The sequence below is a fragment of the Musca domestica genome, unplaced genomic scaffold, assembly GCF_030504385.1.
Source record: "Musca domestica strain aabys unplaced genomic scaffold, Musca_domestica.polishedcontigs.V.1.1 24, whole genome shotgun sequence".
Classification (NCBI taxonomy): Eukaryota; Metazoa; Arthropoda; class Insecta; order Diptera; family Muscidae; genus Musca; species Musca domestica.
In genome coordinates, this window is record NW_026712272.1 from 9,510,221 (window position 1) to 9,535,943 (window position 25,723).

The following is a 25,723-nucleotide window of genomic DNA, read 5'->3' on the forward strand; positions in this document are numbered from 1 at the left end:
TGTTTTTTTGTTATAATAACATGGGTGTAGGTGTAGCTTGGGTCCTTGCAAAAAAAAAAAAAAAGAGGAGCACAATAAAGGGGCAATGTTTTGTTTTTGTTTTTTTTTTTTTTGTCAAAACATAAGATCTGTGATAACTCTGAACAATTGCAATGGAAAATAATTTTATTGAGTTTTAATAAAAACAATATTGGACTATATCTTTTTAGGAAAGAAAGGAAATTATACGATTGTAATAAATATGGTTATTTTAAATAAATTTATAACGGAATAATGTTTTTTTTTTGCAAGCAAAATCTGATGAATGGCAACTAATAGTACGTTTATATATATGAGGGTTAACCCACTGGATTTGGATTTAAATTGTCATATCCATTACTTTTACTTCAAATAAATCCTCTCAAAGTAGGTTAACCCTACAATATTCAGCTCCATCATGAAAGACAATTTCGTGGGGAATTTTTCTCTTCTCCCTAATTGTGTACCCTCAGCCATATGGCTAGAGAGGTTATATATCATTTGATACGGCCAAAACGTGCCTCATCATCGAAATAGCGCTGTTAGACCCTAGGTTTCTTTGGGACAAATCCGTCCACTCCTTCTCCTCCTACACAAAATGTCAACATTTTCAAAGAAAATATTTAACTGCACAGAAAGAGAAAGTATAGTCCGATTTTGTTCCAACTTTGCTAATCCTAATATTTGCATCAGTGCTAGATTAGGTGCGATGGACAATATCAGTCCACTCCATCAAGTACCTCCCCCACAAAGGGTCAAAATTTGGAATAATTATAAAATATAATAAAATGTGACGTGAGTGCCCGATTGTCATAAAATTACACACATCATAATATTGTTATTAACCCAAGGTCTGGAATATATCGGTCTACTTCTTTTGGTACCTCCCCTACAACGGTTAAAAAATGTTTAATATTCATGAAGCTCATAAAACACGAAATTAACATCCGATAGCATAGGAAGTAGTCGATATAGTCCAAATCTGGCACGTTGTAATATTTATATCAGTTTTTAGTCAGATACGAATTGCTCAATATTGGCCAATTGCTTCGGAAACTCCCCCATAAAGGGTAAACAGTTTGAATAATCATAACTCAAGGCTGGGGTATACATCTGTCGGAAAAAACCGACTGATTCTTTTTTACTTGTTTTATTTCATTTATATATCAAAACAAAGGTATAGTAGTGCGGGCCGACCATGTGACACCCTACAGCACAACAATATTTTAAAAGCCCCTTTATGTCCAAATCCATTTTGGAAGATTTCGCTTTTGAAATTATGTCACGAAGCACTGCCCAGATATTACACCAGATATTATATACACATCGTAAATATTTCGCTATATATATCCGATATATTTACTCTCGACATCTACATAACGGCCAGAATTGACCTTTTCGTCTATTTGTGATTTCGCCGGTATTAAAAGTATTCGCGGTTTAATGGAAAATTTGACTGTTGTATAACACAAATGTTATGGTCTATTTCACCCACTAAATATTACTTGATGACGATCAAAATTGGAAGGTTTCTGTCCGGCCGTAAGCTCTAGCTCCATGCTAATTTCCGCGTCGATTGCTCTATAATTGTGACCTGTAGAGCAACTGTAAAATCAGGAAATTTTTCCGTTTTTGGTCCATTTCAACCCCCAAATATTATGCGATCATCCCCAAAAGAGATAGGCTTCTATTCTGGCCCTAGCCCACCTCCATTCTAAATTTCGTGAAGATCGGGCCATAGTGATTACAAATTAACATGGACAGACGGACGGACTGACATATATATATAGCTACATCGACTCAGCTCGGCGAGATAGAAAGATCCATATATACTTTCCTATGTGGGAAACCAATATTTCGAGGCGTTACATAATTTTTGGCAAAATCAAACTTATAATACCTCCAACACATAGTGTTGTAGGGTATAAATATCCCATGTATAACGCTTAAGTTAAAATTTATTTTTAACCAATTATTTGTGCGTGTTTCCTCCGATTGATTCTTCAAGAAATACCGTTTGACAACAAGATATGACCAAGGTCTGAATTCCCCTCCTGGACGACCTTATAAATAAGTCTTGAATCCCAACCACAATTCTTATACATGATCCTCGCTTACAGATAGCGAAACTCTTTTAATTTTTTAGGATAGGTTAGTGGGTGTTCTCTAACAAGAAATTCTTGGGTACTACACGTTAGCCATAAAAGAAATTATATTTCACTGTTTGTTGTAATTTCTTCATTAGGATATAAATATGTATATGTGTGTATGCATGTATGTATATTCGTGTAATAAATTATAACAAAACAAAACTTAATAATAATTATAATAAGCAATATATAAATAATAATTAAATAAATTGATTGAGACAATAAAGAAGAAGAAAAAAATAAAATAAACATTTTAGTAATAGTAATTTGTAATATATATGTGTGTATATATATTTTATAATTTTAATACATTTGATGTTATTTGCACTTGTTTGCATGGTGTTTTTGTTGTTGGTTTTTAATACATATTGCTGTTAAAATTTATTCGATTTATTATATATTTATATACAAGATTAATAATTTATTATTGCATAGACTATACTAAGAATTATCGTAATAAGTATAATTATAATTATAATAATAATAAAAATCTGTGTGCTGATTGCATATATAGTTATGTATATGTATGTATAAGTATGTATATTTTCTTTTCGTTTCTTTTCTTTTCCCATTGTGTGTGAAGAACACAAAAAAATGTAGTTCTCATTTTCTCGTTATTGTATTTCGCATTTCAAACACTTGGAGGGAGTTCAACTTGGGGAGGAGGGATGGTTTTTTTTTAATTAATAAACAAAATTATATGGAGTTATTGTAACATGCCGTGATTTGTCGTGACAAGGTGAACGTTATTGCCAAAAGAGAAGTAAAACGGAAGGGCCAAAAAAAGGCCAGAAACTAAAATTTTTTCTTGAAAAAAAAAAAAAAAAAAAAATTTGGAACAAAGTTAAGAGGACCCATTCCTCGATATTTGTGTCCAGATTTCTTTTGAGAAATTTTAAGGCGATGATGCCAAACTGAACTCGAATGAAAAACTTCCATTCCTTCTAGTTTTTTTTTTTAATACATGATTTGATGTCGGCCCAAGGCTTACAAAAGGTCGGCCAAGAAGACTACTTTCGACAAAAAATTAATAATAAAGAAAGTCCAAAGGAACTAATATATAAGAGGAATATCCTCTTATGAATCGATTTCTACAAAATTTGCCGGGGCATTTGTGCCTTTCAATTTGCTATATCTAAATTTTAAGAGATTATCTCCAATTTCAAAGAGGTTCGTCCTTGGCTCAAAAAAATTACTTCTGCAAAATATCACCCGGATCGGGCAATAAATGCGACCTGTACTTTGTTCACAAAGTGATTCTTTGAAGATCCTCAAAAGAAACTATGGGTCTGTCTCGTTTCCTTTTGCCTGTTACAAACAAATGCACAAGACAATACGCTGACCACCTTGTGTTGTAGGGTATAATTAGTTGTTTTTAGAATATTGTGATTTGACCGACACTGAATTTCAAATCACAATTATATTTTTTGAAAGCAAATTTAGTTTCTCAGATGGGCTTACAGGCCGGCCTTATATAGAAATTGGTGAAAAGAAGACCTCAAGGTCTTCTATGGTGAATAGAAGTCCTCAAGGTCCTTTTGTGGCATATAGAAGACCTTAGGGTCTTCTGTAGTATATATAAGACCTTAAAATCTTCTATGGTATATAAACCTCAAGGACATCTATGGCATATGGAAGACCTCAAGGTCTTCTATGGTGAATAGAAGACCTCCAGGTCTTCTATGGCATATAGAAGATCTCCAGGTCTTCTATGGCGTCGAGAAGACCTCAAGGTCCTCTACAGACAATAGAAGATCTCAAGGTATTCTATAGACAATAGAAGACCTTCAGGTCTTCTATGGCGTATAGAAGACCTCAAGGTCTTCCAAGGCGTCTAGAAGAACTGAGGGTCTTCCAAGGCGTCTAGAAGACCTGAAGGTCAACAAAGGCGTCTAGACGTATAGTATATAGAAGACCTTAGAATCTTCTATGGTAGTATAAAAGACCTTAGGATCTTCTATGGTAGACCTTAAGATCTTCTAAGGCATGTGGAAGACCTCAAGGTATTATATGACGTCTAGAAGACCTCAAGGTCTTCTATGGTAGTATAAAAACCTCAAGGTTGGGCAGTAAGCCCATCTTACAATTAAAGGAGAGAGTACATAGAACAAGTTTATCACTGGCTTCCGTCATAGGTTGGCTTCTTCGAAGGGAGGAGTTTTATGTTGTCATAGCTCAATTTCGGCCCATAATTTATAATTATTTGGCCCATGATTCTTTGTCCTTTTATGAAGAGGCCAGCCGATGAATTCAGCTAGTAAAAAAACACTTTGTGCAGCTGCACCTTATAGATGTAAAGGTGACAATACAAAAAACGCTTTTTTGACTGGCTTAAGTCATTGGCTGGCTTCTTCGTAGAGGAACAAAGAAGTCTTAGGTTGACTTAGTTCAAGGGGCCTTACGCTCCCTTGTTCTTTTCTCTAGAAGCCAGCCGAAGACTTAAGTCAGTCAAAGAAGCGTTTTATGTGTTCTCACCTTCAATTCATAAACATCTTTAAGTCTTCGCATGGCATATTTTGTGACATATAAAGGGATGCCAGAGCCGTATTTGAATTTTGCCGTCGTTTCCCTTTATAATTTGACATATTAATGTCAATATGCCTAGCCATGATTCCAAGCTGCTTATGTGCCCTCATCTAAGTTTGCTGTTAAAAAAATATAATTGTTATTTGAAATCCAAAAGTTTAATTTTTTTTAATTTTCCACCTTTAAAAAAGATTTGAGACCCAGTGGAATTAGAGTTTTTCTCTCGAGTTCCCTTTCGCATCGCCATAGAGAAACAGTACCTTAATATTTCAAAAAAAAAATATTTATATAACAATTTTCCTTCTGTTCCCTTGGCAATTTCATAGTTCATAGAATGTATGTACGGTGTATACAAGCATTGAATATTTTTTCAAAAATAGTATTACAAAATTACAAATAGCTAATATTGAAATAGGGTTCTTTGAGTGTTCGTTTACGGAAATAAAACTTGGAAAAAGCCATAAATAATTTAGGGAGGAAATTGTGTATAAACTCTGCTTAGAAAAAGAAAATAGGTTTCACTTGTTTGTGTGTAGGGTGTTTTTAAACGCTCAGCGTTTTTTGTTTTTGTTGTCGTTTTCATTTTCCTCAATTTTCACATTAAAATTATGTATGATAGCTGTTAGTTGTGACACTAACACTACCATTGCCATTACTGTTCGTATTGCCATTAGCTCCATAAACTCCATCAAATTTTGTTGTTGTGCTTGTAGTTGTAGTTGCTACAATAACATGGGCACCCCCTCCCATTGCTCCGGCACCATTGCTGCTGGTGGCAACACCACCATTGCTGTATTCATATGCCATTGCCGCCGTCGCTCCAGCTGTTGCTGTACTACTGCTAATACTATTATCATCGCTGCCGCCAATATTCACCACAGTAACACTGCCACTGGTTATATTTGTTGGACTAGTGGTACGACTGGGTCGGCTAAAGGTATTATTTTGGCTATTCGAAGCACTTCGGGTCATTGTGGTGGTCGGTGTTGTACTGGCAACCGGCACATAACTTGCTACTGCTCCTGTGGAAGACGATGTTGCCGCCCTGGGCGCTGCCGCTGCTGCTTGGGCCTCTTGCAAAGCTTTCTGTTTGGCCCGTCGTGCCTTCTGTCGCGTATGTTCAATTTGAAAATCTTCAACGCGTAAATTTAAACGTTGCATATGATTAATTATGAAATCTTCATCGAGCACATTGTCGGGCGGACTTCGTAGCACCTCAAGCGTTTCACACAAACCATTACATTGCTTGCGCACCTTATGGCTATTGAGGGAAGCACCTAATATCACTAGGGCCACTTTGAATATGACACGTATCCCTTCGGCTAGAAAACAATCCCAAACGCGCAGCAACGTTTCCCAGGGCAAAGTTCTCGTCATGGCACACAGAAACCAATCGGTCATGTACAGCAAAGGTTCAACGCGATGCTTTTGCAGATGACGATAGACGGGCGGACAGGTTTTCTTTAGAAGGCCCTCCAAAATGCCGGCATCATTTTGCAGAACTTCCAGACCGGTAATAAAGTAATCTTCTAAATATCTGCAAATAGGGGGAGAAAAAAGGGAAACAAATTAACATTTTGTGAGAAAGGTAATTTGAGGAGAAGTAAAAAACGAAAGTTCGGCCGGGCCCAAATTTCAATTAACCCCACTATGAGATTAAGAAACAAGTAAAAAAGCAGTAAGTTCATCCCGGTCGAACTTTGAATACCCTCCATCATTTGAAAATAATTTGGAAATTAAAAAAAAATAAATAAAATCCGTTAAAAATTCTATTAAAATCTTAAAAATAACGAATATAGCTGTTATATTGGGGCATATACGAAGACATGAAACTGCACAAGCAACACTTGTCATAAGCTATTACAATATTCAAATAAGAAACTTGAAAAAAAAATCGGTGAATAATGTAGCTAGAATCATAAAAATACCGAATATAGGGAGGTACCATTATATCGGGACTATACGAAGACCTGGACCCGCATAGACAATTTTCTGTCGCAAGCTGTAGTACCCATTACAAACTTAGAATACGAAATTTGAAACAATTCGGGTTAATGATGTCGCTAAAATCATCAAAATATCGAATAAAGGGAGGTACTGATATATGGGGCATATACGAAGACCTGCATAGACAATTTTCTGGCATAGACTGTACTTCCCATTACGAACTCTAAATACGAAACTTTAAAGAACTCTGGAGAATAATGTCGCTAAAATCATCAAAATACCGAATATAGATAGGTACTGATATATGGGGCTTATACCAGGACCTGTATAGACATTTTTCTGGCATAGACTGTACTTCCCATTACGAACTCTAAATACGAAAATTGAAACAACTCCTGTGAATAATGTCGATAAAATCATCAAATCCTAATCTGAATCCGAATATAGGAAGGCACTGATATATAGAGGCTATACGAAGACCTGAACCTACATAGACAATTTTCTGTCACAGGCTGTAGTACCTATTAGAACTTCAAATACGACATTTTCAACAATTTCGGTGAATATTGTACTTAAAATCGTCAAAATACGGAATATAGGGAGGTGGAGGGTATAAAAAAACATTTATAAATAAACGTATCTGGACTAAAAAATGTGAAGAGAAAGTCTTCAAAATTCAACAAATTGAACGTTGCTGTTATGTGGGCGGAATTCCGAAGGGAGTGTAAAAAATCCACGCCATGGGAAGCATTCAAAAAAATCTTTTTAACAAATCTACGCCTTCACACCTTGAGGAAGTCTAGAAAAAAGTATTTAAAAAGTTCACGCCTTCACGTTTTCAGGTTTTGAAGTCGTCTAAAAAACCCACGCCTTCGGAAGCCTTGAAAAAAAATATTTTTAACAAATCTACGTCTTCAGACCTTGAGCAAGTCTAAAAAAAATATTTACAAAGTTCACGCCTTTAGGCTTTGGGGGAGTCTAAAAAATCACCTAAGGAAGTCTTCAGACCTTGATGAAGTCTAGACGAAATATTTAAAAAGTTCACGCCTTCAGGTCTTGAGGGTGTTTTAAAATCCACGCCCTGGGAAGCCTCGAAAATAAATCTTTTTAACAAATCTACGCCTTCAGACCTTGAGGAAGTCTCGAAAAAATGGTTAAAAAGTAAAAAAGTTCATGCCTTCGGGCCTTGAGGGAGTCTAAAAAATCCACGCATTGGGAAGCCTTGAAAAAAATCTTTTTAACAAATCTACGCCTTCAGACATTGAGAAAGTCTAGAAAAAATATTTAACTATTTCATGCCTTTAGACCTTGAGGGAGTCTAAAAATCCAGGCCTTGGGAAGCCTTGCAAAAAGTCTTTTTAACAAATCTACACATTTAGAGCTTGAGGAAGTCTAGAAGAAATGTTTAAAAAGTTCACACCTTCAGGCCTTAAGGGAGTCTAAAAAATCCACCCCATGGGAAGCCTTGAAAAAAAAAATTTTTTAACAAATCTACACCTTTAGGCCTTGAGGAAGTCTTGAACAAATATATATTTAAAAAGTTCACGCCTTCAGACCTTGAAGGCGTCTAAAAAATCTACGTCCAGGGCCTTGAGGTAGCCTAGAAAACAAAATTAACAAATCTGCACCTTTGGATCTCTGAAAGTCACTCTAGACTTCCAAGACTTCTAAGAGCTTTTGCTGAAGATTGAATAGGTTTTGGTGCTTCATCTCTATATAGAAAGCCTCCTACAGATTTTCTGTAAATAGAAAACATTTTGCGGGTCATACATGCAGATAGAATCTCATTCAGGTAGTCTCAATGGCCCATTGAATGAAGATTTTCTTTCTATACCTGCCGAATAAACGTTTCGTAACGAAAACTGTTTTCAACCCCTGAAAGACAATCTCTAACAGATTTTAAGTGTATGATCCTTTTAAATATCTTCTAGATAACCCTTTTAATTTTCCAACAGACACACTCAGGTCTTGAGGGGTTCTAAAAAAATTCACGTCTAAGGCCTTGAGGTAGCTTAGATAACAAAATTAAGAAATCTACGTCTTCGGATCTCTGAAAGTTACACTAGACTTCCTCCCAGGTAGAAGACATCATTTCAAAGATCTCTTAAAGGCTTTTCCACAATTAGAATACCTCTTAAGGGTTGGTGGTGTGTAGATCTTTCACAGTTTCTGTTTTCGCGAAGCATGATTTTTTGCAAAATACACTTACACATCACATACGCTAACAAAGACCCAAAATGCATCTTCCGCCGGCAAGTGCATAAGGAGGAAAGCTGCAATCGGCGCCTGGGCTTGACAGAAACCAACTTTTGGATTATATATGGAATAGGCCTTCAGCACATTGAACAATTCGATTTGTCCGACTTTGTCCTCGTCCAAGAACATTTCATGAAATGGAAATTGTCGATGTTTATCCTTTTTGATTTCTTCGATGACATGAGGATTGCCGGGCTTTTCCAAAAGTTCCGCATATAAATTGGGATGTTTCTTTTTCAGTAAATAGGCACCGGATAAAAAGAACCAGGCACGGGGTCGTATCGATTTGGGTATGCCTTTGCGACAGCGATCTCTTATCTGAAAAAGGGTGGAAAAGTGGGCAATATGAGAAGCAGCAGAAATAGAAACACAATATATATATATTGGGACACATACTTTTTTGTAGTTTTTCGACATATACAGCGACCAGTTGTCCAACATGTAGAGCCATTTCTTTTCGCGTGCTATAATTTGTGCTTTCGATAGGGGCTCTTTGGGCTTGTCTGTGCGTTGAAATCCACCATAGAAACCATTGCGATCCGGACAACTCGATACTGTGGAACAAAGCGATATTGTATCGGCAGAACGGGGTGAGGTGGCCATGGCAATCTAAAATGGAAAAACCATAACAAGATTCAATTAGAGCAACTCTAAAAGACAAATAAGTTTCTGAAGCTAACACTATAATGTGAACAAATTAATAATCAGGATGGGATAGGTAGCTGTGTGGTTTTCAAAATTAACAAATAGATAAATTGATTAATAAATATACAAGGTGTTAATTGATTGCACAAATAAAAGAATAATAATAAATAAAATGAAGGTGCTTTAGAATGTCGTTAAAACAGGGTATAGAGTAGAACATTTTCTGTGGGAAATTTTTGTTCGGCAACGTTAAATGGAAAATATATCGTAAATCATAAAAAGTTGGCTTGTTCTATCCCAGATCTGATGTGATTTTTTTCAATTGAAGAATTCTAAGTTCGAAATTTTATCAGGATGAATTGAAATTTTATTGAGATGTGCGAAATTTGAAGGGAAATTTTTGACCCTTTTGTGAAAGAGATACAAGAAGAAGAACCGTTATGTTTCATCTACTCGCCAGGTCTTGTGCTGGCCGAAATACTAGGATATGCCAAGTTTGAAAATAATCAGATGCTCATTTCGTGTTCTGTGAGCTTTATCGTTATTCAAAAATTTTACCCTTTTGTGGGGGAGGTACCAGAAGGAATGTTCCGATCTCTATCATCTTTATAACAGATATTCTGCGGAGGGAAATATTGAGATGTGCTAAGTCTAAGTAGAATGGGATTTTAGTTGCGCGTTTTATGAGCTTCATGGATATTCATAATTTTTACCCTTTGTGGGGAAGGTACCAGAAGGAATGTTCCGATCTCTATCACCTTTGTTACAGGACTTGAGTTGATGAAAATATTGAGATATGCCAAGTCCGAATGCAATCGGATATCAATTTCGCGTTTTACGAGCTTCATGTTCATGTTGACACTCTGTGTGGGATATTGTCCATCTTCACAGCTGATCTTGTGTTAGTAGAAATAATGGGATGTGTGAAATATGAAGAGAATCGGATGCTTATTTTGGCTTTTATAATCGATTTGGTTATTCAAAATTTTGACCCTTTGTGGGGGAGGTACCAGAAGGAATCGTCCGATCTCTACCATCTTTAAAACAGATCTTGCGTAAATGGAAATATTGAGATGTGTCAAGTCTGGATGAAATCGGATGTTAATTTCTCTTTTTGTGAGCTTCATGGATATTCAAAATTTTGACCCCTTGTGGGGTAGGTACCAGAAGGAGTGGACTGATATCGTCCATCTTCACACCAGACCCTAGGTTAATAAAAATATTGTGATGTGTGCAATTTGAAGAGAACCGGATGATTATTTCGGATTTTATAATCGTTTTGGTTATTTAAAATTTTGACCCTTTTGTGGGGGAGGTACCAGAAGAATTGGATCGATGTCTACCATTATTGTAACAGATCTTGTGTTGATAGAAATATTGAGATATACAAATTCTGAATGGAATCGGATATTAATTTCGGGTTTTATGAGCTTCATTGATATTCAAAATTTTGACCCTTTGTGGGGGAGGTACCAGAAGGAGTGGACTAATATATCCCATCTTCACATCAGACCTTGAATTAATGAAAATATTGTGATGTGTGTAATTTAAAGAGCATCGGATGCTTATTTCGGATTTTTAATCGTTTTGGTTTCAAAACTTTGACTTTTTTGTGGGGGAGGTATCAGAAGAAATGTTCCGATCTCTACCATCTTTATAACAGATCTTGCGTTGATAGACATATTGAGATGTGCCAAGTCTGAATGGAATCGGATATTAATTTCGCGTTTTATGAGCTTCATTGATATTCAAAATTGTGACCCTTTGTGGAGGAGTTACCAGAAGGAGTGGTCCGATATATCCCATCTTCACACCAGATCTAGTTTTAGAAGAAATAATTGAATGTGTAAATATGAAGAGAATAGGATGCTTATTTTGTTGTCCTGATTTTATAATCGTTTTGGTCATTCGAAATTTTGACCGTTTTGTGGGGGAGATACCAGAAAGAGAGCACCGATATATTCCATCTTCGCACCAGACGATGGAATATATCGGTGTGTGTAATTTGAAGACAGACGGACTCTTACATTACATTTTATAAGAGTTAAAATTATTCTAAAATTTGACCCTTTGTCGGTGAGGTACTATCATATCAAAGCCACTCATCCGACAGCTGATGATTGATTGTGATTTCTTTAAATTTGGCTGAAAACCCACAAGTGGCTATCGTTGAAACACTCCAGCATTTAAACATGACTCGCTCGTTACCGTGATACTGTTAGCGTAGCCCGACGTCAAGGAAGTGGACGGAAGAAAGCAACAACATCAGCAGAAATGGTTCGAAAATGGTAAAGAAGCGACTTGATCGGGCTCGTTAGCTGAACATATCGCAATATTTCATTCGGCAAATATTGAAAAATGAGCTCGGGATAAAGCCATTGAAATTCCAAAAAGTGCAAGAACTTACACCGCAACAGAACAGAAAGAAAATAGACTCAATAGAGCTGAAGAGATGCTTCGCTTGGCCGAACGAAAGTGGTGAACTGCCGAATTTTGGTTTCCTTCTATCACCGATGAGAAAACATTCGTTCTCCCACAGTTTGTAAACAAATAAAATGAACGCGTTTACGTGCCAAAGAGGTCAGCTGAAAATGTGCACCTTCGATTGGCCACCAGAACTCAAGCGCCGGCCATGGTGATGGTGGGGGCCGCCATAACAACCGATGGTCGCTCTCCGCTCGTATTAATCGACCGTGGCATCAGAATAAATGCCAAATATAATCGCGAAAATATTCTGTAGGGTGCGTACCTTGGGCACGCAAATATTTTTGCCGCAGACCTTGGACATTCCAACAGGACTCAGCACCATCGCACGCGCCACCCAAGAATGGTTACAAAATGAGGTTTCTCGCTCCATTTTAGCACAATGGCCAGCAATATCTCCTGATACCAATCCGTTGGGCAATTGTGTTTGGAGTATTTTGTAAAGCAAGGTTGACACTAAAAAATACCAAAGTGTCGATCACCTCAAGCAAGCGCTTCGCCGGGAATGGGCCAAAATACCGCAGAGCAACATTTGGGCCGTGTGTGACGGTTTCATTGGCCGTTTGAAGGCCATAATTCGTGCCAAAGGTGATCAATTCGAACAAATCTAAACTTATTTTAAAATTTGATGCTATTTCCGACATTTTTGGCTTGCTTTCAATAAAATTTAAAAAAAAAAAATGTAAAAATTATTTCGTTTGACTTTGTTGTAAATTTTTTTTGTCTCACCCTGTATACCCTTTCTAGCCATATGACTGAGGGTTTAAAAAGTAGTATTTATGATTTGATATTCCTCACTTATGTTGCTATCATTTACAACCTGCTATTTACCCACAAGCTAATAATAAGGAAGACTCCGTATCATATCATATCTATTGTTGTTGTTTGAACAAACCTTGGCATAAAACTTTTTTTGATGATTCATTGTGTGCCAAGTCTAGAGAGAGAGCGAGCGAGACAGAATCGCATGACAAATTTATACGTCTGATAAAACAGCAGAAGGGTAGAGGTTTTTATTTTTATATCTCAGATAACATTGAATCTGGCAGTAAAATCTGATGGGGTTTAAAATAAATTTCTATAAAAAAAAAGCTCCGACATCTTTTATGACACAGAGAAAAGAAATCGGCCCTCCACGACATGTACCTCACGTACATTTGCAATGGGATATGTATTTCAAATCGTTCCATAACTACCCTCCACCAATTGCAGAGCTAATGCCTTTGATTTTTTCTAATATTAAATAAATGAACACACACCACTAACACCGACCATCCATCCATCCCATCATCCTAATATGGTTTGTTTACCTCGTTTTTTCTTTCAATTGGCGGTGTGGTAGCAGGGTTATTCAATATTTTTATTGGCATTTGCATTAGTATTTCGAATTAAATAATCAAAACAAATATTGAATCGCATACCTAACCTATGTTTGGTATTTGTCGTGTAATCACAAGTCATGGATGGGTGTAATGACATTCATAAAAAACACATTCGTCAAATATTTCTGGTGGTGACCTTAACCGGCTTACCGATAATTACTCAGTAATTTAAAATTGTGTAGTCTAATCTTATCTAAAGGGAGGAGGGTGCTCTGCTGATAACATTTAGAATTTACAAGGCAACTGCCTGAGTGGTGAGTGGTCTCAATAACAAAATATTGCTGGCTGGCAATGTTTATTCCGCCTGGCGTGGAATTTTGATTTTTGACGGCGAAAAGATATTTCCCCATTGAAAAGATGTCTCATTCATTTGTATTGAAGGAATATTCCCATAGCAATGCAGGGTAAGATAAAAAAACTGCAACAAAGTCAATGGCCATAATTTTTAGATTTTTTTTTAAATTTTAAATTTAAATTGAAATGAAAGCAAAAAATGTCGGAATAGGCATCAAATTTGAGAATAATTTTAGATTTGTTCGAATTGATCACCGTTGCCACGAATTATGGCCATCAAACGGTCAATGAAACCGTTACACGCTGCTCGAATGTTGCTCTGCGGTATTTTAGCCCATTCCCGGCGAAGCGCTTGCTTGAGGTGATCGACACTTTGGTATTTTTTAGTGCCAACCTTGCTTTCCAAAATATTTCAGACACAAAAATAGTCCAACGGATTGGTAAACGGAGTTTTTGGTGAACCTCGGGGAACCTCATTTTGTAACCATTCTTGGGTGGCGCGTGCTGAGTGCGAAGCTGCAGAGTCCGGTTGGAATGTCCAAGGTCTGCGGCCAAAATTTTTGCGTGCCCAAGCCTTTAATACACCCTTCAGAATATTTACGCTATAATATTCGGCATTTATTCTGATGAAACGGTCGATTAATATGATAAAAGGGTCGATTAATACGAGCGAAGACAACCGGCCATCGGCTGTTATGGCTGACCAACACCATCACCATGCCCGACGCTTGAGTTCTGATGGCCAACTGAAGGTGCACATTTTCAGCTGACCTCTTTGGCAAGTAAACACGATCATTTTGTTCTATTTGTTTACAAACTTCTGCACAAGGAATGTTTTCTCATCGGAGAGGAGAAAACCAAATTCGGCAGTTCACCACTTTTGGCCAAGCGAAGCAACTCTTTAGCTCTTTTGAATCTATTTTCTGTTGTTTCTGCTGCGGTGTATGTTCTTGCACTTTTTGGAATTTCAATGGCTTTACCCCGAGCTCATTTTTCAATATTTGCCGAATGAAATATTGCGATATGTTCAGCTCACGAGTCATTTGTCGGTCACTGCGACGCGGTTTTCGATCAAGTCGCTTCTTTACTTTTCGAACCATTTCTGCTGATGTTGCTGTTGTCTTCCGTCCACTTCCTTAACGTCGGGCTACGCTACTAGTATCAGCGATGGTACCATAGACACAAACGATTTATTCACATTTGAATGCTGGAGTGCTCCAACGATAGCCACTTGTGGTTCTCCAGCCAAATATAAAGAAATCACACAGGCTTAAATTCCATCACGAATAACTTTTGAGTTCTGGAGAATTCCCACCAATATGCCTTGGTACACTTGTAAACAATATAATGAGCTGTCACTGGCATAATTTTAACAGCTGTCGGACGAGTGGCTTAGAAATGGTAGCAGTCCGAAGTTGGTTGCATTTTTTTTTCATCTCACCCTGTATATCTCCAACTGATTTCGGATTAATTGTGTACCAAATGCCCAATATCAGTCCAAATGACCTGAATTTTGGTACATCCGACTGAATTCAGTCTAGAAGCTAGTACATCAAATTTGGAGAAAATCGGTTCAGATATAGCTATAGCTCCCATATATATGTTTCATTCGATTTGGTATTTAAGTCCCTCACATTCGTAATATGCATTCGACAACAATGATATTTCGTACCAGATATCTTATAGAGCTCGCAACTACCTTTGCCAAAATTTACCAATATCGGCTAAGATTTGTATATAACTCCCATATATATCCTAAATCCGATATCAGCTTTTTTGTGCAATAAAGGCTAATATGGAATGAATTTCGGGACCTACATGTCGTCATATTTACATCACAGGTTAGTTCTGTGTAAAATGCCCAAACCTTCGGTGTCTGTCCCATAAAGGGTCAAAATTTTGAATAATGATAAAGCAAATCAAAATGTATTTTAATACACGGACATGGGTTGAGGATGGTATACATCTATCGGCCAAACCGGCTGGTCTATTTATTTATTTTATTTTTATTTATTTTGGGAAATAATTTTTAGTTCTGCAGCACTTGCTGCCATATTGTTGAAGGGGTAGTGTTGTTCAAAGGGGATTTTTTGGTTTCTGTTTATATTTATTTATAAACTTATAAATATCCCAATTGGGGGGATGTTTATTTGATTGATTGCCAGTGGTGTCTGTTGAATTTCCAATTCGAATAATGCACAATTAATTTCATGATCCCATAAATTTTGGAATTTGAAATGGAATTTTTAATAGGAAATTGAAGACAGCAGGAAAATTCCGTTGATAGAAATACCTATTTTGCCCGGGCTAAATTTAATTCACATCTGGTTGAAAGGGAAAAGTTTAATCGAGAAATTTCGATTTAGTCCAGGCTGAATATGCACAAGGAGTTTATACTGTTAAAGGAGTTTATACTCAGTCCAGGTTGAATGTTACAAAATTTGGTAAAAAAAAACTTCAATTCTAACCCCGGAAATTTCCTGTATATAATTTTTGGTTCAGTTCGAAAATTAAAATTTCAGTCCTACATATAATATTTGTTTCTGTCTCTTTAGCCGGGATGAATCCAAAAAAAATTACAATCATTAAAGGTTCGATAAATGTTGCTATGGGAATATGTCTTTAATCTAAAATCTGTTAGAGATTATCTTTCAGAGGATGAACACAGTTTTCGTTGAGAAAACTTTTATTCGACAGGGCTGGAAAGAACTTGCATTACGAAAATCTTTATTCAATGGGCCAGAGGGTAAATGTTCTTCAGGAAAAATTCCATTTAGACTACCTAAATGGGATTCTATCTGTGTGTATGACCCGCAAAATGTTTTCTATTTACAGAAAATCTGTCGGAGACTTTCTATCTAGAAAAAAAAGAACCAAAGGTATTCAATCTATAAACCAGTAAGGAAAAGTCAAAAGTCGGGCGGGGCTGACTATATGATGCCCTACACCACTATGTATAATTAGTAGAGCTTCCGTAACAAAAGAATTAAATTGAATTGAAGTAGATCATACCACCTATCAAAATTTGACTTTTGAGCAGTTATAGTATGGGTTCAGAGGAGGAGGTATATATATGGGAGGTATATCCAATTCTGAATCGATTTTCACTAAATTTGACGGAGACATTTTAATATTTTATACCAAATAACCAAATGGAAACGTACGTCCCGGAATTCACTCCATTTGGGTTGATGTTAGCCATTATTTGCAAAATAAACCTGGGAGCTTTATCCAAATCTGATCTGATCTTGGAAAAAAATTGGCAGAGGTATTTCCAAGCTTTATATGGTATCTGTTACCAAATATCATTGTTGTCGAAGGGATATTACGAATGTGGGTGACTTAAACACCAAATCGGCTGAAACACATATATGGGAGCAATAGCTATATCTGAACCGATTTTAACCAAATTTGAAGTACTTGATTCAAGGATGAAGTCAGTCGGATGTGCCAAAATTCAGGTCATTTGAACTGATATTGGCCATTAGGTGAACAATAAATTTGAAATCGGATAAAGGATATATATGGGAGCCATATCCAAATCTGAACCGATCGTGATAAAATTTGGCAAAGGTATTTCCGAGCTCTATAAGATATCTGATGCCAAATATCATTGTTGTCGAATGTATATTACGAATGTGAGGGACTTAAAGACCGAATCCGTTTAAACATATATATAGGAGCTATGGCTATATCTGAACCGATTTTCACCGAATTCGATGTACTTGCTTCTAGACTGAATTCGGTTTGATGTGCCAAAAATCAGGTTATTTGAACTGATATTGGCCATTAGGTGAACAATAAACCTGAAATCGGATAAAGGATATATATGGGAGGTATATCCAAATCGGAACCGATCTTGATAAAATTTGGTAGAGGTATTTCCGAGCTCTATATGATATCTGATACCAAATATCATTGTTGTCGAATGCATATTACGGATGTGAGGGACTTAAACACCAAATCGGATGAAACATATATATAGGAGCTATAGCTATATCTGGACCGATTTTCATCAAATTTGATGTACTTGCTTCTAGACTGAATTCAGTTGGTTGTGCCAAAATTCAGATCTTTTGGACTGATATTGGCCATTTGGTGCACAAATAATCCAAAATCGGTTGAAGATTTATATGGGAGCTATACCCAAATATTAACCGATCTCGATAAAATTTGACAAAGGTATTTCCGAGCTCTATATGATATCTGGTAGCAAATATCTTTGTTGTCGAAGGGATATTACGAATGTGGGTGACTTAAACACCAAATCGAATGAAACCTATACATGGGAGCTATAGCTATATATGAACCGATTTTGGCCAAATTTGAGGTACTTGCTTCTAGACTGAATTCACTCGGAAGTACCAAAATTCAGGTCATTTGGACTGATATTTGCCATTTGGTGCACAATTTATCCGAAATCGGTTAAAGATATATGTGGGAGCTATATCCAAATCTGAACTGATCTTGATGAAATTTGACAGAGGTATTTATGGGCTGTATCTGATATCTTATATGTGTAGTGTGCACATTACAAGTGTGGGCGACTTAAACACCAAATCGGATGAAGCATTTACATGGGAGCTATAGCTATATCTGAACCGATTTTCATCAAATTTGATGAGCTTGCTTCTAGACTGAATTCAGTTGGATGTGCCAAAATTCAGGTCATTTAGACTGATATTGGCCATTTGGTGCACAAATAACCCAAAATCGCTTGAAGATTTATATGGGAGCTATACCTAAATCTGAACCGACATTGATGAAATTTGGCAGAGCTACTTCTGGATGGTATCCTATATCTGGTACCAAATATCATTGTTGTTGAATGCATATTACGAATGTGAGGGACTTAAACACCAAATCGGATGAAACATATATATATGGGAGCTAAAGTTATATCTGAAGCGATTTTCACCAAATTTGACGCACTTGCTTCTAGAATGAATTCAGCCGGATATGCCAAAATTCAAGTCATTTGAACTGATATTGGCCATTTGGTGAACAATTAACCCGAAATCGGTAGAAGATATATGTGGAAGCTATATTTAAATTTGAACTGATTCTCACCAATTTCAATAGGGTTCGTCCTTAAGCCAAACAAAATATCGTTTGAAAAATTTCATCTCAATTGGATAATAAATGCGACCAGCATTTTGTTCACAAGAATACATGGACGGAAGGACGGACGGACTGGCATAAATAAATCGACTCAGAAAGTGATTCTATGAAGACCCCTTAAAGTAACTATGGGTCTATCTTGCTTCCTTCGCCATGTTACAAACAAATGCACAAAGACATAATACCCTTACCACACTATGTGGTGTAGGGTATAAGAAACTTAAATTAAGGCAAAAGGTAGGTAGGTGGGTATGTAGATGAATTAGAGATGAAAGAAAGAAAAAAAAAAAAAACAACAAAAACACACACAAAACAAAAAGTCGCGCAAACAAAAACAAATTTGTACTTCAATTAGAACACGATGAATAATATGTGCGGTCATCAGTTTTGGGCTTCCATTGATGGGGATGATGTAGAAGTAGTAGTACTTGTTGTTGTAAAACAATTTAACCATAAAAATAAATAAATTTGTGTACGCGAGTGTGTGTGCGTTTGTGTATTTGTGGGTCTGTCAGAACATTGACAGAGAAACAAGTGAGTGCACATACGTACATCATCTTCATATGTTAATTTTTGACATGATTGAAATAGGTTTTTTCTTCTTTTCTCTAGCGGGGTGAAGATGATCAGCACATCTGGTCCATGTATATTACAATTAATTGCAAATAAATGATCTTTGGGCCTTTACTGGCGGCCAATATTCTATGAGAACTTTTCCACTTAGCCTGCTTGAAGGGTAGGCATTTTCTATTCAGCCAGGCCAAAGGCGAAAGAAATGTTACAATTAAATAAAATATTGGAAAATTTTGGAGGCAAGGTTATGTGGTGGATATACGAAAATGTAAACCTGTATGGGCCACGTTTTTTCACAATCATATCCTGTAAATATTAAATTTTAACAACTAAAAAAGCAGTCAATTGGGCCGTGACGAACTTTGATTACCCTCCACCATTTGGAAAGAATTGGGGAAATTAAAAAAAAACAAAAACCCGTTGAAAATTCTGTTAAAATCTTAAAAATACCGAATATAGAAAGTCGCCGTTATATTGGGATCTCTACGAAGACATGGACTAGCATAGGCAACTTTTGTCAATATTCAAATACGAAAAAAGTACGGAAAATTATGTCGGCAAAATCATCCAAATACGGAATATAGTGAGATACCGATAAAGGGGGGCTATACAAAGACTTGGACCTGCATAGAAAGACTTTCTGTCACAGACCAATTCTTCAAATACGAAATTTCCAACAATTTCGATGAATATTGTACCTAAAATTGTCAAAATAGCGAATATAGGAAGATACCAGAATGAAGACGGCAGCTACAACAACAGCAACCGCACTGCTCATGTCTTCATGTCTCTGCTTTTAACTCCAAGATCAAAAAGCAAGTGACCTGTATTGATTGGGTCCAAGGAGGAGTAGGTTTGACTGGGAAGTTGAAAATCAATACAAATTGAGGCGGCTACACCATCCAGATCTCAGTAGAGACAAAAAGTCCTGTGGTTTCTTGCGTCTAGTTCTTCAGCTGATCACCGAGTATGGTATTCACTCTGTATTCTGCTATAACTGCTGTGACCGCATCAGAGTAAATACTATTCAGCCCTGCTTCATAGGCCTGTTGATCAAGGAGGTCCATCCATTATATCTCTGTAACTCTCTTCCTCTAGATCATGAAGGTCTCTCCTTACTTGCCTTGTCCAACAGATGGTGATGTTGTTGTTGTAGCAGTGATAACGTGCTCTGTTATTTATAGACTGATTAATCCGGTTCTTCTTCGATGTCCAGGTTTAGGAAATCTGCCAACTTAATGGACTGTAGCCGGAGATCCTCTGGACAAAGTTTAGTAGGCTTGACTGGACAATTGAAAAGATGCGGCCTGTATCGCCCGCTGGCCAGGCGTTCCGCGCATCTTCGTCAATTCGTGTCCAATATGAATTGCCTAGGCAGCCGACGTTGTTCAGTTGCAGTGGATGGGGGTTGGACTCCGAGGATGGCATTCATATTGTAATTGCTAGCTACCTCTGCGCCTGCATCAGTATGAATTCTATTCAGCCCCGCTTAATAGGCTTCAATAGTTAGGGTCTCTCTCTTATATCGCTGGACCTCTCTCTCTCTCTAGATCATGCAGGTCCTTCCTGACACGCCTGGGGGTGGAGGGAGTTCTGTCCACAATATGGTGGAACAGATGGTGATTGGGATGGTTGGGTTTATAACAACAAAGCAAATATTGCATTGCCGGCATTTTATTCGATAAGACCTTCGGAAGGGTGTCATAAGGAGGCAGTCTGTTGCGCTACTTAGGGCGGTGTTCCGGTAGCACTGAATGTGATTCCACTGCCTAACACTTATGCTGGCGGACCACAATGGAGCCGCATACTTTTCCCCAGACTGGCCTATCGTGTTGTGTAATGTAAATAAGGCTTCCTTATCAGCTCCCCAAGTGCTGCCGGCAAGAGACTTGCAAATCTTGTTCGTACTTCTAATCTTATGGCAGATAGCTGTACTAGATGTGTGTGTGTGGCAGTTCCCATAACGGCATTTAAGGTACTATTGGATTTTTATGGAAGGATTTTTCCAATAAGGCTCCCATTGGTTTCCCCTGATCTATAAAAATGTGCTCTTATATTTCCTGTGGAATATGTAATCTAAATAATGCAAAAGGTGGAGTTTTCCAACAAGGTTCAAAACCTGAAAATTCTCATTCTATTCCCTTTGTTTCCATTGAAATCAGATCTAGTTGGAATATGACGACCTCGTTAGGTCATTATATCACAACTAACACAGTGTGTGTGCATGTGTGTGTTCTAATGGTTAATGGGTTTTTTTGAAGTCACCTCATTAAGCATTGCCCTCTGGGCTCCATTAATAACAAACATAATCACTAGGCAAAAGAAGCGCGCCAAATATGGATCAACCTTTTGATGTTTTGTGTTCTTCATTAGCTCCGGGGGCCCAGAGAAAGCGGCGTGGAATGAATGGTATGATAATATGGAGAATAAGCAACAGGTATTTGAAATTATATACTTTTTTGTTGTGGAACATTCCACAAGTACAGGGTGAGATGAAAAAACTGCAACCAACTTCAGACTGCTGTCATTTCAAAGCCACTAGTCCTACAGCTGTTAAAATTATTCCAGTGACAGCTCATTATATTGTTTACATGTGTACACAAGCATTTTGCGGAGAATTTTCCAGAAAAAAAAGTTATTCGTGATGGAATTCAATCGTGATGGTGTGATTTCTTTATATTTGGCTGGAAAACCACAACCACAAGTGGCTATCGTTAGAGCACTCCAGCATTTAAATGTGAATAAATCGTTTGTGTCTCGTACCATGATACTGGTAGCGTAGCCCGACGTCAAGGAAGTCGACGGAAGAAAATAGCAACATCAGCAGATATATTTCGAAAAGTAAAGAAGCGACTTGATCGAATTCCGTGTCGCAGTGGCCGAAAAATGGCTCGTGAGCTGAACATATCGCAATATTCCATTCGGCAAAAATATTGAAAAATGAGCTCGGGGTAGGTAAAGCCATTGAAATTCCGAAAAGTGCAAGAACTTACATCGCACCAGAAAGAAAATAGACTCAAAAGAGCTAAAGAGTTGCTTCGCTTGGCCGAACGAAGTGTTGAACTGCCGAATTTGGTTTTCTCCTCTCCGATGAGAAATCATTCGTTGTCCAGCAGTTTTTAAACCACAACAAAACAAAATGATCCTGTTTACTTGCCAAAGAGGTCAGCTGGAAATTTGCACCTTCGGTTGACCACCAGAACTCAAGCGCCGGACATGGTGATGGTTTGGGCCGCCATAACAGCCGATGGTCACTCTCCGCTCGTATTAATCGACCGACCGTGGCATTAGAATAAATCCCGAATACTTTCGCGAAAATATTCTGGAGGGTGTATTAAAGCCTTGGGCACGCAAACATTTTTGGCCGCAGACCTTGGACAATCCCACAGGACTCAGCACCATCGCACTCAGCACGCGTCGCCCAATAATGGCTACAAAATGGAGTTCTTCGCTTCATTTCCAGCGCACAATGGCCACCAAAATCTCCGGATACAAATCCGTTGGACTATTTTGTCTGGAATATTTTGAAAAGCAAGCTTGGCTCTAAAAAAATACCAAAGTGACGATCACCTCAAGCAAGCGGGAATGGGCCAAAATACCGCGCAGAGCAACATTCGGGCAGCGTGTGACGGTTTCATTGGCCGTTTGAAGGCCATAATTCGTGCCAAAGGTGACCAATTCGAAAAAATCTAAATTTATTCTAAAATTTGATGCTATTTTCCGACATTTTTTGCTTTAATTCGATATAATTAAAAAAATGTAAAAATTATGGCGTTTGACTTTGTTGCAGTTTTTTATCTCACCCTGTAGAAATGAGAAAAATCGCCTTTTCTCCTCCGGCAATCCAATTCAAAATCTATGGATACCATGTAAATATGGCCCCATAACAGAAGAATGGGTATGAGTTACCTCCATACACATATTGAGTTTCAAATTGAAAGTCTTTTTTTTCTTTTGGAATAGTTGGGTGCCCGTATTTCAAATACCCAAAATTTGGTTCAAATTCAAATCATTTGAATTTCGTATCGAAGTTCGGTTTCATTTTCATGCAAGGTGCATCACTCCCACTTGCAAGAAAAATCAAGAGTTCGATATTGAAAACCTTATTTTCATATTAATGGCACACCACACCACTCCATTCCACAACAAAAACAAATACAAAATATTTATTTACAAAAAAAAAAGAAATAAATAAAAAAAAAACCCACACCACCACTCACCATCAAACGATCGACACAAAAGACTAGGAACAACACAATAACAACAACAACAGCAGTGGAACCTATACCACCACACAATACCCAACTTTAAGGTGTTGCTCTTTTTGGATATGTGTGTGGGGGAGCAACCTTTACATTGTTGTTGTTATTATTGTGATTTTGTTGTTAATGACGTTTAAAAGGGAACTAATAAATGAATGGATGGTTTGACGGGTAGGTCGGTCGGTCATTGGTATGTGGATTTCATGTCAATCCCCCCAAAACAGAGGAAGTGGGAGATGGAACCTGAGTAGTCACTGGCTGCAGCATCATTATCCAATGAACCCCCACAAAACATACAACAATAATTATCTATTATTTGTTAAAAGAAAATAATTACTCAAAACCCATTACGCTATCATTTTAAAACACTCACCTTTTGTGCGACGAAAGTTGTGGGGCTTAATTAAGCCAAAAAAAGAAATATTAAGCAATGTTTTGCCAAATAACTAACTGCCTTTAACAACTGCAATGTTTGGAAAACAAGACTCCAGGTTATCCATTAAACGATTTGGTTAAGGAATTTTCCTTTTATTTCGCTTTTTTCACGATTCTGCACATAACACTATCAAAATAAATACAATAAATTTTATACAATTTAGTTACACTTTTTTTAATTATTGTATCGTTGTTTGTCATCCACTCACACACACCTTTTATTTTGTCATATTCTCTTGTTTTTTTTTTCTGATGGGGGCACTTTCTAATTGGATTTGTTTTCTTGCCAGAGAGATATTTCCGTTTCTTATTTTCGTTTTCCAACACCTCACTTATACAAAAAATCGCAATTTATTTTCGCATGGCTGTATTATTAATTGATTTTGTTACATTTTACTGGTTAAATAAATATTTTAATTTATTTTTTTCGCAAAAGTACGAACGAACTAAACGAAACGACGTAGAAATAATTTTGACACTTGAGAGATGGGAGAGAGATATAAGTCGATTACATTTAGATAAATCGAAAAACATCGATTGTGATGTGAGTGTGAGAGAGAAGGGAGAGTAGAAACGGCCGGTAAGGCCGTATTTACACTATGGTTTGATGTTATAATATAGTTCACACGTTTAATAATGTGGATTTAAAAAAGAGATTTAAATGTGCATTTAAATAGTGAAGAATAAAGTGTTCCCAAATTTTGCCAAATTTGTGTAAGTATTTATTGTTTAATTAATAAAAACGAAGTATTTTCAAAATCTACGATTGTAAGAAACTTTTATTTCTGTATTTTTGCGAATCTATTTTACTTTATTACTGTACCATGGGTGTAACAAATCCAGTGACGTTAACCTGATGATTGTTTTCGGAAAGGTTAATGTTGACCTTTTTGGAAAGGTCAAAAGTCGGGTGGTGCCGACGATATGATACCCTACACCATTATTCGGATTTAGTTGAATATGAAAAAATCTATCTAATTTGGGCTGATATTACATAAATGGTGGGCAATAACCTAAAATCAGAGGTATTTCCGAGCTGTATCTGATGTTCGGTATCAATAAACCGAATCTTACCAATTTCAAGAGTGTTCGTCCTTGGGCCAAACAAATATCGTTGGCATCGTTACGTCTTTAAAGTGCTGCGAATAATAATGCAAGTGTGAATAATGAGCGCTACAGAGAGATGATCTCCAACTTTCTTTTCCCAAAATATAAGATCTTGACTTGGGAGAAAACTGCCAGTAAGAGATTTGTTTTCCATTTCTCTTCCCTTACCCCTCTCTCCAGCAAGAAGAGACGTGCCATAAGTAAATTTGCCCAATATAAATTCCGACTAAGAAATCGACTTAAATTTTCCAAAATTCCTTTGCATCGAAATCGATGTAAGAGTCGATTTCAACTTGATTCAGGTGAGAATACATAGGAGGACTTTTTGCCTGGCTCAAAGGTGAAAATACAGAAAACTCTTTGTTTCTAGCTTATTTGGCATTCTTAAAAAAATGCCTTTTATGTACTCTCACCAATGAGCTAATGAAAAGGCGTTTATGTATTCTCACCTTAGCTCTGAGGCTAAAGTCTTTTACGTTCAAATTTACTAATAAAAAATGCAAGAAGTTGTGTTTATTTGGTA

General features: G+C 37.1%; 1 protein-coding gene across 2 annotated transcripts; it reads right to left on the reverse strand.

Annotated features, from left to right (window-relative positions):
• LOC101894479 (TBC1 domain family member whacked) lies at positions 1-24,572 on the reverse strand. 2 transcript variants are annotated; one of them, XM_005178270.4, is made up of 5 exons: positions 24,309-24,572; positions 24,032-24,220; positions 9,294-9,506; positions 8,851-9,215; positions 1-6,231 (listed from the first exon to the last, which is right to left on the reverse strand). In XM_005178270.4, the coding sequence occupies exons 3-5, from the start codon at positions 9,498-9,500 to the stop codon at positions 5,301-5,303; spliced, it is 1,503 nt and encodes a 500-aa protein (XP_005178327.2). In that variant the 5' UTR covers positions 9,501-9,506; positions 24,032-24,220; positions 24,309-24,572; the 3' UTR covers positions 1-5,300. The 2 variants fall into 2 exon arrangements, with proteins under 2 accessions (XP_005178327.2, XP_058979304.1); XM_059123321.1 differs by lacking the exon at positions 24,032-24,220.
• Between the last annotated feature and the right edge of the window lie 1,151 nt (positions 24,573-25,723).

Bases quoted from the DNA above. Each gene is read 5' to 3' on its own strand.
- LOC101894479 (XM_059123321.1), bottom strand. From the start codon at position 9,500: ATGGCCACCTCACCCCGTTCTGCCGATACAATATCGCTTTGTTCCACA. The intron at 9,216-9,293 runs GTATGTGTCCCA...ACCCTTTTTCAG, and splicing joins TGTCGAAAAACTACAAAAAA to ATAAGAGATCGCTGTCGCAA. The intron at 6,232-8,850 runs GTAAGTGTATTT...CCCTATTTGCAG, and splicing joins TTTGTTAGCGTATGTGATGT to ATATTTAGAAGATTACTTTA.